At 40.4% G+C, this 12,331-nt stretch overlaps 1 protein-coding gene across 1 annotated transcript; it reads right to left on the bottom strand.

The window, feature by feature from the left end:
• Positions 1-3,012: 3,012 nt before the first annotated feature.
• nr4a1 (nuclear receptor subfamily 4, group A, member 1) lies at positions 3,013-7,898 on the bottom strand. Its single transcript, XM_053317265.1, has 7 exons — positions 7,818-7,898; positions 5,936-6,737; positions 5,683-5,812; positions 5,378-5,541; positions 5,079-5,281; positions 4,807-4,985; positions 3,013-4,320 (listed from the first exon to the last, which is right to left on the bottom strand). Exons 2-7 carry the CDS (start codon positions 6,725-6,727, stop codon positions 4,064-4,066), a joined length of 1,725 nt encoding a protein of 574 aa, XP_053173240.1. The 5' UTR covers positions 6,728-6,737; positions 7,818-7,898; the 3' UTR covers positions 3,013-4,063.
• Between the last annotated feature and the right edge of the window lie 4,433 nt (positions 7,899-12,331).

The raw sequence follows: 12,331 nt of genomic DNA, 5'->3' as shown, positions 1-12,331 counted from the left end.
AAGGTGAGTTGAGGGTCCAGTCTACTGAGGATGAGGTCCCTCCAGACAGTGTAGAAAGCACTGAATGAGACAATTAACCAGCAGTCAGTTCCCCTGAGATATGATTATACAAAGGTTAAAGTGGGCGACCAGGAAGAGGCCAGACTGATATCCTCCACTGAGACACCCCTGAAAAGTGCCATAGATGACATGATGACACTCTGGTAGAGTGTGCCCTCAGGTCTTGGGAGGGGGGGGGGGGGGGGGGGGGGGGGGGGCAATTTATAAGTTCATCTGCGGATTGCATCACACGTCCTAACCCAGCAACTTGAGCAGCAGTAGCCTAACCATTAGCTGAAATGCATGTCGCCAAAGGGCAACAGTGTGACACGAGGCCAAGCCTGAGACACAACAAGGCCTGCAGTGTACTAATCGAGTCAGTGAGCGAAGGTGTGTTGCTAGCTAGTGCTAGATAGTAGTTCTCACAACTCATGATGTGGCTAGGGCTAACCTGCTAGTATAACTAATGACGTAGCCTGAATGGCAGGCCTCAGACATGACAAGGCCTGCAGAGTACTACAACACCTAGTTGGGGTTGAGTGAGTCAGTGAGACATGTCAGCCAATGCTAACCTAGATAGCACTGGCAACACTCTAAGGTAACCAAAGTATGGTCTGCCGACAGGCAATGGCGTCGGAAGCCTAGCCTCGTACAAGGCCTGTGGAGCAGTAGCCCAGCAGTTAGCTGCAGTGAGCTGTCGTCGACCAAATAGGTCGTTGATAGCCACGGGATGCCAGCCAGTTGTCATCTTTGAAGAGAGATGCTAGGTCTTCCTCTTCATAGATGTAGTGGTTGTCCTCAATGCACTCATCCAATGTGTGGCGGGGTCAGATGAACTCAAACTTGTGTTGCTCGTTGCTTTCCCGCCGAAGGAGTGCAAGGCAGGGGGAAGGCAGGAGTTGGCCTCAGCCTGGTGCCACCAACCCAGGCAGCAGCCTTGTAGGGTAACAAATAGCAAAACCTGTTAAAGGGGATTCTTCTAAGTCCTCAGTTTTGTTATCAGTTGAATTCGCTTGTTCTCACTGCTGACCCTGTTTTGATTGAATTTGGTGATCCCCTGATTACTACACTAGTGTCAAAATGAGTTTGACATATTTGGTTTTAAGTAAATTATCCTTGGAACTATTTCATGGATTGCTATGAAATATGTTAGATAGACCTCGATCAGACTAATTTTTAATAGTGTTTGTGATCTGCTGACTTCTCATCCAGTGGCATCATCAGCTAAAGTGCAGCAGTATGAAGTCAGTATGAACAGGAGGAAAACCAATTTCAATGAAAAATTGTGAACCTGTCCTTTAATAACTGATGACAGATGCCCATGTGATGTGAACAGGTGCATAACTTATTATCTGTATAATCTATAAATAGTATTTTATTGCCCCGATGTGTTGCAGAATTTCCGTATTATTTACTTTGAGTAATACAAGGTATATATTCATACACACACACACATTCATGTGTGAGTGCAGCACTACACAATGATGAAGTAGTCTGGGTCACTTGAGACTGGACAGGGGAATTCCAGCACCATCTAAAAAGAGACCAGTACATAACTGGGAGGGAGGTGGAATGGGTAACATTTTTCAGTGGTAGTTTTTGATCTGTTGCCAAAAGAAGAAGATACACTTGACTCAGGTTTACTGGCTGCTGGCACAGCAGGATCCTCAGCACAGCCACACAATGGAAGAATAAACAGTTGACTAACTTGTTTAAAGGTGCAGTCTGTTGACTTTGGTGGCATGTAGCAGAACAGACTTGGTAGAAATGGAATATAATATTGATAAGTGTGTTTTCATTAGTGTACAATCACCTGAAAATAAGATTTTTGTATTTTAGTTACCTTAGACGAGAGTGAGCTCTTTATACCTACACAGGGAGCGGGTCCTCTTCCTTGGAGCCTGCCATTTGTCTACATTAGCCCAGAATGGACAAACCTAACACTGACTCTAGAGGACCTTCTGCATTCGCTGAGAGTTTCACACTCATCATAGGTTGTCCTACATGCTTGTCGGGGGGTACTGCATACTTAAATGTGTTTTTGGAGTTGCAAGCAAAATCATATGACTGCACTGTGCTGAAACACATCGATGCTGGTGTTAGTATTGACATTGACACCAAACTTATAAAAACTGACATTTGAAAATGGCTCAACCTGTCATTCGTGGTTTGAAATTAGCCCTGACAAGGCGGGGCCAATGCTGAGTCATGAAATTTATGGTAGAACGATAACGCCCACCTCCCCCCAGCCCCCACGCTTGAGTGTGAGAGTCTGTGAACAGGAAGAAGCGCTTCTGGCAGCCACAAAATCAGCAGAATACCTCTTTGTATATCTTTAACTCTCTGCTAGGTGTTCATGCATTTATCACCCTGTAAAGTCTTGTTTTAAAGCATTGAATCGCAGTGTAACTGGAGCCTCACTGTTACTGAAAATAACATTGACACCCCCGTCCCCTGCTGACAGTTACACACCATACATTTCCTCCAGCAGGTCAGGTAAACTAAATATCTTTGGGTTGTGGACTGTTGGTTGGAACAAAATAAGACAAAACAGCTTTGGTGTTGGGGGTTTTGTATTTTCATTCTCACCAGGATCCTAGCAGCGCTATTCTGGATTTATTGTAGCTGTGTAGTTGCCAGGGATCCCTGTGAAGAGCACACTGTAGTAGTCCAGTATATAGGGCATGAACATGTTTCTCTGTACTTAACAGGGAGGAGAGAGGGGCAGAGTTTAGAGATATTTTTTAGATGGCGGTTTTGCATAGATGCCATATATGGTCTTCAAAAAACAGCTGAGGGTCAAACTTAATTCCCAGATTATAGTGACTGAACAGGAGGAATGATTGTAACGAGAAAAACCTGTTTTCAATATTCATTTGAAAACTAAACTTTTTTGACTGTTTTAGGACATACTTGTACATTTATGAGCCTGTTCTTTACATTTTCAGAGTAAAGATAACAAAGCAGTTGGGATAAGCATTTTTACATTTTATTTCATGTTTATCTGCAATAAAAGATCATTGCTTAGTATGTAAAAATAACAGGCACAAAACAAAAATACATTTCCCCAGACTGTCAAATACAGTTCAGGCAATAACACCAGCAGGTTTAAAACAAATTCAAAATTAATTTACAAAGAAGACCAGTGAATAAGACTGTACTGGATGATACACAATATGTTAGCTGCTCAATGTCTATTCATGATACATGAATGATACTACTGAATAATTCTGCAGGTTTAACCTATTCAATCATCACCAAATTACATGATTGTATTGAATATAAAGCAACCTGGAGCTCTGAAGGACTGATGCTTCGTATGTTGATGTGTGTAGACTCACAAAACATCAGCATACTAAGCTTGTTTGAACATGCTGAAGTATATATATATATATATATATATATATATATATATATACACATATATATCTATATCTATATATATTTTTAAAGAAATATAAACTTGACCATTATTAATACTTCAGCAAAAGATGTCATGATAATGCTTTGTCTGATATTTGATGTGCAATTTACAGTCATCCAAATCCCAACAAAAAGATTGCAACAAACAAACAAAACAAAAAAACAATTGTGCTCAATTCATTCTTGAAATGACGCTGCCGATATTACTTGTATTGCTTTGTTATTGTTTGGAAAGTGTGATCATCTTCCCTCCATTAGAAATTTTTCCATTCATGGCACCTTGTTGTATGTAAACAGTCACCTTTTTGGTCCATGAGCTGGCCTGTCTAATTTCATCTGGAAAGTACACAATTTCCTAGGGATGCCCAACAAATATTTTTTTGTTGTTATTTTTTTTTTACATAAGTTGTATAACTCATTCACTTTATAATTCACAAGTAGCCCTTTTACTCTGGAGCTGCACAATTGTTCATTATTCTTCTTAGTCTCTTGCAGGTTCACTTTACGCAAAACACGAAGTACGAGCATTCAGTCTGTTCTCTTTGGTTCTCATATGAACTCCAGATTTTACACCACAGATGGTCAGTCTCACATTGCACACTTAAAACGGAAGAGTATCCATGAAGATTTTTTCCACAATCGGTGGTGGAGGAACTAAATCTTCTAATTTAAGGTAAAAGATGCGCTGGAGGCCTTGAATGCACAGAGTCCTGAGCTCAGGCAACTTCCCAAGCAGCCTGGACAAATAATTGGGCCGCAAGGAGTCGGAGGCGCAACCAGAGACATGATCTTTCAGGCAGGTGATGAGCTGGTTCTGCAGGTCCTCCACACGTTTTGATTCCTTAAGACCATGTCGGTCTGCAGAGGAAAACATGATGCATGTTGAGAGTGAGCATAAAGCTTCATTATGATGACTGCAACTAAATAATACACATTGATAACAGAGACTACAAACTTGTAAATCCTGCACTGACTAATCTGTTTCCCTTTTGCTCATTTGATTCAAATCACAACACAACTAAGGATTGTATTTGGAAAGATTATTTAGTGAACTACTGCACTACTAAAATAGATATGCCTTAGTATTGTCAGCTGCTACATTGAAACAATTCCTTGCTTTAAATGTAAACTGGCTGTATGGTTATGTTTAGTCGGCGGTGATATAGTGCATCCTCTATGTGCTATATGTGAGGCCGTGTTACATTTTGTCCTACAGCTGTTGTGCCAATCTATGTGTTGTATAACTGGCTTGTATTGTCCACACCAATGAAACCAGAGTCCTCAAGCAAACTGTTGCTGTGCTTTTAAAAATCCTGCTCTGTTAGACGTGTTGAAGGCTCTTACCGGTGATTATGACCAGGGCTGTGAGGCAGGAGAAGGAGGAGACGTCCAGCTTCATGCGATGGAGACTTTGAGAAAACTCCAAAATAGAGTCAATCCAGTCCCCAAAGCTTCGGACGCACTGCATTTTATGAAGCACGGCCCCATTGCAGAAGATGAGCTTGTCCATTTCAGCATTGGACCTTTAAAAGGAAAGAGAAAACACAATATGTTATTGATTTGATCATATTTTGAAATTCAAACTGTTTATTACCATTGCCTTTAGTTTGACTCACCGATATGCAAGACGTAGGATGAATAGTTCAACAAACGCAGATTCCAGCAGCAGTTCCTGGTCTTCCATGCAGAAATCAGAGAATCCTGGGATGCTCTTCGCCCACTTCCTGATCACCTCCATGGAGGTTGTGAGTAAGTCGTAGAACTGTTTGATGTCATTTGCATCCTCTTTCTGGTTTGGACTGACTTCTGTCTCGTCATACTGAAATTACAGACAGCAAAGAAGTGCTTAATGTAAGCGGCCAGTCAAATTACTACCAACAAGCTGAGAAAAAAAGGGATTTTGTTTTGTTTTTACCTTGGAATAATCCATTTTGCCAACGCTGGGGTTCGAATCAATATGGGCCCTCACAAGTGAAGCGATCATGCTCACAGGAGACACTGTGTTTGTCACATCCTGGACAACTTTAGGCTTGGAGGGCAGGCGACCTCTTCGTCCCTTCAGGCTGTCTGTCCTTACAACTGGAAAAATTGTGACATCAGTGTTAATTGGGAAATCACCTTATGTTTCCTTTTGTTGTGAAATTGAAAAACTGCCTACTTTTAGCTCACATTAAACATGCAAATTCTACTCTGATTCATCTCTATTTCTGCTGAGCTCACCTTCTCTCACCATGCCCACAGCTAGACACTTCTGGAAACGGCAGAACTGGCATCGATTCCGCCTCCTCTTGTCCACAGGACAGTCCTTGTTGGCAAGGCAGACATACTTGGAATTCTTTTGTACTGTACGCTGTGAAATAAAAAGAAGAATTAGTGGAAACATGACTCAAACACTGACAAATTCAGTTAGATAACATTTTTGCATTGCAAAGTTATCTGTTTTAAAACTGGCTGCACAGGCAGATCTTATTACCTTGAAAAACCCCTTGCATCCCTCACAGGTGCGGACCCCATAGTGCTGACAGGAGGCGTTGTCCCCACACACAGCGCAGCAGCCCTCGTTTCCATTCGGACTTTTTAATTTGGGTGATAAGCTCCCGTCCAGCTGGTCTGTGCCATCTTGGCTACATGCCTGCTCCATTGCCAAGGCAGGGAAGGTGAGTGTAGATGCATGAGAATGGGCCAAAGTGAAAGGGTCCTGCTCTCGTAAGTGAGGCTGACCCAAATGAGACATGTCTTCCACAGACCCTGAACTGAATGTGAAGAAAGAGGGCGCATGTTGCACTGAGGTCTCCTCAGTCCCCCAGTATCCTGGACTGGGTGAGTAAGGACCAAAAGCTGAGTCCCAAGTGGGCGCATGCTGACTCTGGAAACCGGGGGTTGATGGAGACGGGGCTGATGCTGGGCTGCCAAAATAATCAGACCCCCCGGGAGAAACGGCCTCATCCGGGTAACTCAGCGTGAATGTTCCAGGGTAGCAGCCGTAAACCTGGAGGTCATCTAGTTTGAATGGAGCCGCCTCCTGGCCTGATGGCGGCGTGATGTGGGCAGGGGTTGCAGTGAACTGGCATGAATATGCGTCAAAATCGCCCCCCTGAGTGCCCACCAGGGAGCTGATACTTGGCAGAGATGGAGCAGAGAGGTGGTCCCGTGGGCTGCTCATATCCACAGCCAACCTAGAGATAAAGTCTGCGTTCTGGAGCTCCGAGCTGCCAAGATTGTTGTCATAGGGTTGAGATCCATGCTGGGAGTGGATGCAAGTCATGGCTGCAAGGCTGAAAAAGATGTAATCACAAATATTAGAGCGTGTTTTTCAGACATTTTACTTTATTTTAAAACTTCAAGCCATGGCCAATTAACCAACTAGAGGTAAGAATTAAGCATCTGAGCCTTTGCTGTGTGGTAGTTTGATTAAATACAAATCATTATAACATGGGCTGCTTCATGTAAGCACAATATCAACTGAAATGATTATGGTCTTAAAATACATTTTGAAACAGTGTCTGAAAGTTAAGTAATAATGCAAATCCTTTATTTAGATCCTTAAAATATCAGTGTATTTCTAAATAAAGTTAAAATATAATGTATTTATAATGTAATTCAGTTAGCATAAACCAGTTGACACACAATGAATCAGAGGATTTATGAGTCTGAGAACCTGGGATTAAATGACAAACTGTATATAAATAAATTAGCATCTGTCATATTATTGGAAAACCTAGAAAGTTATTTGCTCTAGCAACAGTGTTAAATAATCATATCAAATATTACTGTGTAGTAGCCTATATATAGTCAAGTACACATGTCTGCAGAGTAGGGTTGACTTTCATACAGGAACACATGTCACGTACTGTATGGGAATCACTGAGGCACCCTCTCTGGTACACGTTACACTTTATTCTACAATTTAAACTGCACATATGAATAATCTGAAAAGTCAAGTGCACATGATTGCAGAGTAGGGTTGACTTTCACACAGGAACACATGTCACATACTGTATGGGAAACCCTTTCTGGTACACTTTAAATTATATTCTACAACTTAAGCTGCACATAATGAAATGCCTGATCTAAAAAATCTGAAATATGATTTGTGCAAAGTTGCTACTCACTATTTTCTATTGCAACCCCCCCCCCCCCCCCCCCCCAAAAAAAACCCCAAACTGTTTCATCTTGTATATCCATTAATCTCTGAGACCTGCAGTAGATGTCGATTTAGCACCTTGTAAACTATATAACTTTTAAACAGTGAATGAGAAGGGTTTCCATTTATACTTCATTTTGATGCCCCCAAGCAGCTGTTGTAAAAGTCGACACTGTTGGACAAAAACAAAAAATTAATAAATATTTCTTACCTGTTATTAGGGCTGGTCTACAAGTGTTCTGAACTGTCTGTACTCCACAATTGACAGTCGATCATCTTCAGTGTCTCCCAGCTGGTGCAGTAGTCCCCCAGCTCTCAACTTCACATCTCTCTTATAGCGCTGGCGATATTGTACCCATGACGTAGGATAGTGTTTCCATACATGGTTGTCGGTGGGCGGGGAGATTTCCAGCCTCCAACCAATCACGACGCGCCTTTCGAGAGAATAGTCGACGGGTGACGCACTACGGGATTCCGTTGACGTGCGTAGAGCGAAGAACCGCAGCATTGTCCTCTTGAGACTCACTCACACACTCATTACGCACACACACTCACACACACACACACACACATGCACACACGCACGCACACATAGCTGCTATTAAATGAAAAACAACAACAAAAAAGCAAAACTCAATAAAGATGAATAAAAATGTGATATTCTGGTGGAAGCAGGAAGAGATAATAAATTATGCAACTCGCTACTAAACAGAGAGTTTTTTGTTTCATTGATAAAATGGAAAAAGATATGATTTCATCATCGCTGTCGTCTTTATATAAACAGGAAGTCACAGTAGCTCAGAGGTTTTTCTAAGAGACAGGGGCTATTTTTAATGTCTTTGTGGAGAGTAAAAGTTAAAAATATGTATATTATCTGATCAACAGTATACCATAGAATAGATATTGCATCACTTATTACCAGCAATTTCCTACCTCAGAGGCCTGTAAATCCAAGAGCCCCCCAAAAAAGCTCCAGGTGTAGTGTGTGTGAATTGGTTTGTGCAAATTAGTATATGATGTCTTGTGGAGAATGAAAGTTAAAACTATATAATCTGATCAATAGTCTACCATAGAATAGATATTCCATGACTAATTACCAGCAATTGCCTACTTCAGAGGTCTGTAGATCCAAGAGCCCCAAAAAAGGTTTAGTGTGTGGGAACTGGTTTACACCAATTACATGAAAGAGTTGTTTGGGTATATGCTCCAGAAAAGGCACATTATCCACTCATATGAGAAGTTGGGTCATGTTTTATTACCCAACTCCATACTGAAGAGAGTTCCTGTGTCAAAATATAACTGTACTGTTTCAAGTTTCCATTTGTCATATTCGACTAGTTTGTGTTTTTTCAAAGTATGACACGGCAAATCTTGCAGTAGTCTGGTAATATTGCACAGAGACTGAGAATTTCTATTGTTATTATTATTATTATTATTATTATTGCATTTTTGTGTAATCTCATTTTTATTCCCTGCAGTTTCATGATTGTTTTTAATTGTTGTTTGTTCAGTCTGTTTTTCTGTTAGGCACTTTGTAACTTTTTAAAGAGTGCAATATATAAATAATTCTTATTTATATTATTTTTCCAAACATGTACGTGACATTGACACAACATCACTTTTACAACACAGACTTTATGAAGCTTATAAATGTTGAATTATTTGAGATTGTCATACTTGCAACTTCAGTGTCATTTTTTAAGTTAATATTTTATGTTACTGTACATCAATATATCATAACGCATCCTTTTAATTGTGTCTTTATGTAAAGTTGCTTCATTTATTTTCACATACATACATATTATTTTCAGTCCGTGGTGTTCTGACTCTATTTAGCATATTCCTTAATTAATATTTGTTTAATCAAATTATCATAAAGCATATGTGGGTTCAGGTGGTATCCTAGCATAGAAAAACTGAATACATTGCACAGAGAGTGGGGAGAGTCAGACACAATGCCACCTGTAAAACAAAGACAATTATTGTCCTCATGATGATAATCATCGTTGTAAAGCTTGTAATGTTGAATTATTTGAGACTGCCAGACCTGCTACTTTATTGTCATTTTTAAAGATGAATCTTTTGTAAAGTTGTATATGAGCAACTTTTTATTGTGTCTATATATTTCTCCTGCTCCATCGTCACCAGAAACTACTTTTGACATCGACTCAAAACACATCAACACATCAACTCTTTTCAGGCCTTCTCTGAGGTCCATGTACATCTCAAAGTTTTACTTCTCTTGGTTTTCTAAAAGCATTTTGAACACCCAGCAGCTCATTCATAATGTGCTCACTTCCCCTGAATGTCATTCATAAATTCCAATTGGGAGGAAGAGCTGGTCACAAGAGAAGAAGTACGCCACGCATATTGGAGATAGATCAAACTGACATTGTGATCATGGAAATGCTGCATGTTTTAATGCAGGGAGTCCTTATCCTCAGCCGTCCGTTCAAGGCCGTTCTCAAAAGAAGAGACAGTTGCTATCAGCTTCAAGAGGAAATTATGGGACAGTACACATTTTTGACCATGCAGTCAGAGGTGGAAAGTAATCACCCTCCCATTGGAGTTTTTATTTTTTTCTTCCTATGAATGACTTGGCACCTGTGATGTCATGCAAACACAGGCTGGGCCTCCCTGCTGCACAGAAACTGATTTAACTGGTTATCTGATCTGGATTATCAGACACAGCCATTTGTGACATCAACAGGATCCTTTCTGTTGATCTTTCATTCAGATGTCAGAGAGCAGCTTCAAGTTATTTAGAGGATGGACAAAGTTGTTATCAGAACAAAAACAGTTCAGTTATTTTGTTCTGTGTGTGTACCAGTATGTAGGTTATAAAGTTGCAACCTACTCAAAATAGCCTATAATCAGGGTGAACTTACGTCCTGGCCTTTTCCCATCTGTAATAGCTATTTTAGTCCGGCAGACTGTAGTGGTGGCGCTGCAGAGAGGAAAACAACACCAGTGCTTCCCGGTTAGAGCAAGGCACCAGGAACAGCACCGGCTTTGATGTCAGTTTGAATTAGTGGCCAAAGGTCACATGAGGCCCAAAAATAATTTTCTCATAGACTTACATTGTAAAAGAGACGTTGAGCATCACAACCCCTGCAAAATGACTTTGTTTCACCACAATAATCAGTCTGATAACATCTGGAAAGTCTAGACTGATTGAATTGTTTTATGTCTGTTGGAGTTAGCTGGAGGTCTAAACCAAAAGTAACAGGCTCAGCTGGTTGAAGTCACAAGTCGCCAGTGGGCCCCACAGATTCGAAAGCTACATGAAAGACGTCTCTGACGCTGTATCTACTTCTCTATACATCAATGGGTGAGAGACAGAGTGGAACGTGACAACTAAAAGCAGAAAGGAAACTAACCACGCAGAGTAGAACGTATGAATGATTACCATGATAACCAGTTAAATGACCACTGTGTAGGATTAGTGGCATGTAAGATAGCTTTAAGATGAGAAAACTTTATTATATGTACAAGTACAAGGAAAGGTTGTTTTGAGCCAAGCATTAGATGCCTATTTAGAATAATAATCATTTTTTAAAAAGAGTCAATATTCGTTCTGTGCTGCTGTAGAAACATGGCAGTACAACATGGCTCCCTATATAGATATAAAGAGCAAAGAGCTCTTTCTAAGGTAATAAAAACACAACTATACTTATTGTAAGGTGATTATACTCTAATGAAAACATATTTATGAATATAATATACCATGTCTGCCTATATGTCTGCCAATGGATCCCTGAGCTGCATCAAATCTTGTCCTTTTTATGCAAGTTGGCTCTTTTATTTGCACCAGATGATTTGTGAGAGAACAACTCAAATTCGCTGATGAACATCCAACAGGTTATTTTCTCAGAGCTCTGACTTAAAGGACAGCATACTGGGGGGAAAAACAAGAACTCAACTAACAAACAACTGAACCTGTCAGAACTGTACCATGTTCGGTGTTATTGTTAAATAAATGCCAACTATATATTTTGAGGTAGCTAAGCTGGTCTTCTTGTATTTTCATTTATTTACTTCTCCCTAAAACACTTAGGTTAAGCATTTGTACACATATCACTCCGTAGTGTGTTAAAGAAGAGCTTACAGAGTGATATGAGAGAAATGTGGCTTATACAGTTGTATGTAAAAGTTTGGACAGATCTTAACAAATAACATATTTTGAAAGGATGTAAATGTGTTTTGTATCTACCTAAAAGTCTGTGAATTCTATTTTCTCCCATTCTTACCTGCAAAAAGCTTCTAGTTCTACAATATACTCATACCATCTTGCATGCACAGCTCTACGCACAAAGATCTACCCACAGATGGGGGGACTTTCCAAAACCTTCAGTTTGCATCTGTTGAGGTGGTCCATTGTGGATTTCGAGGTAAGTTCAGGATCATTATCCTGAGTTAACATCTTCTTTTCAGCAACAGCTATTTTACAGACAGTGGGACTTTTCCATGATGGTCTGTTAAACCTTCCTGCAGGTTTCTTTGCAGTCAAATGGGGGATTTTGATTTGCCTTTCTGACCAGCAGCACATGAGCAGTTCTCTCTGAGTTTTCTTGGTCTTCTAGATCTCACCTTGACCTCCACAATTCTCCTAAACTGCCATCTCTTATTTACATTTCTCACTGTGGAAACTGCAAGCTGACAACACATTATTATCTCTTTGTAGTCTTCCCCTGCATTGTCGTTATCTATCTTTCATTTTCAGTC

The sequence above is a fragment of the Scomber japonicus genome, chromosome 4 (assembly GCF_027409825.1).
Source record: "Scomber japonicus isolate fScoJap1 chromosome 4, fScoJap1.pri, whole genome shotgun sequence".
Lineage (NCBI taxonomy): Eukaryota > Metazoa > Chordata > Actinopteri > Scombriformes > Scombridae > Scomber > Scomber japonicus.
The sequence above is the reverse complement of the archived record's forward strand: the minus strand, read 5'-3'. Positions and strand labels throughout refer to the sequence as shown.

Excerpts from the sequence above, each read along its gene's own strand:
- nr4a1 (XM_053317265.1), bottom strand. The coding sequence starts at position 6,727 with ATGACTTGCATCCACTCCCAGCATGGATCTCAACCCTATGACAACAAT. Across the intron at positions 5,542-5,682 it reads TGTGGGCATGGTGAGAGAAG|TTGTAAGGACAGACAGCCTG; the intron begins GTGAGCTCAGCA and ends CAATTTTTCCAG. Across the intron at positions 4,986-5,078 it reads ATCCTACGTCTTGCATATCG|GTCCAATGCTGAAATGGACA; the intron begins GTGAGTCAAACT and ends TTCCTTTTAAAG.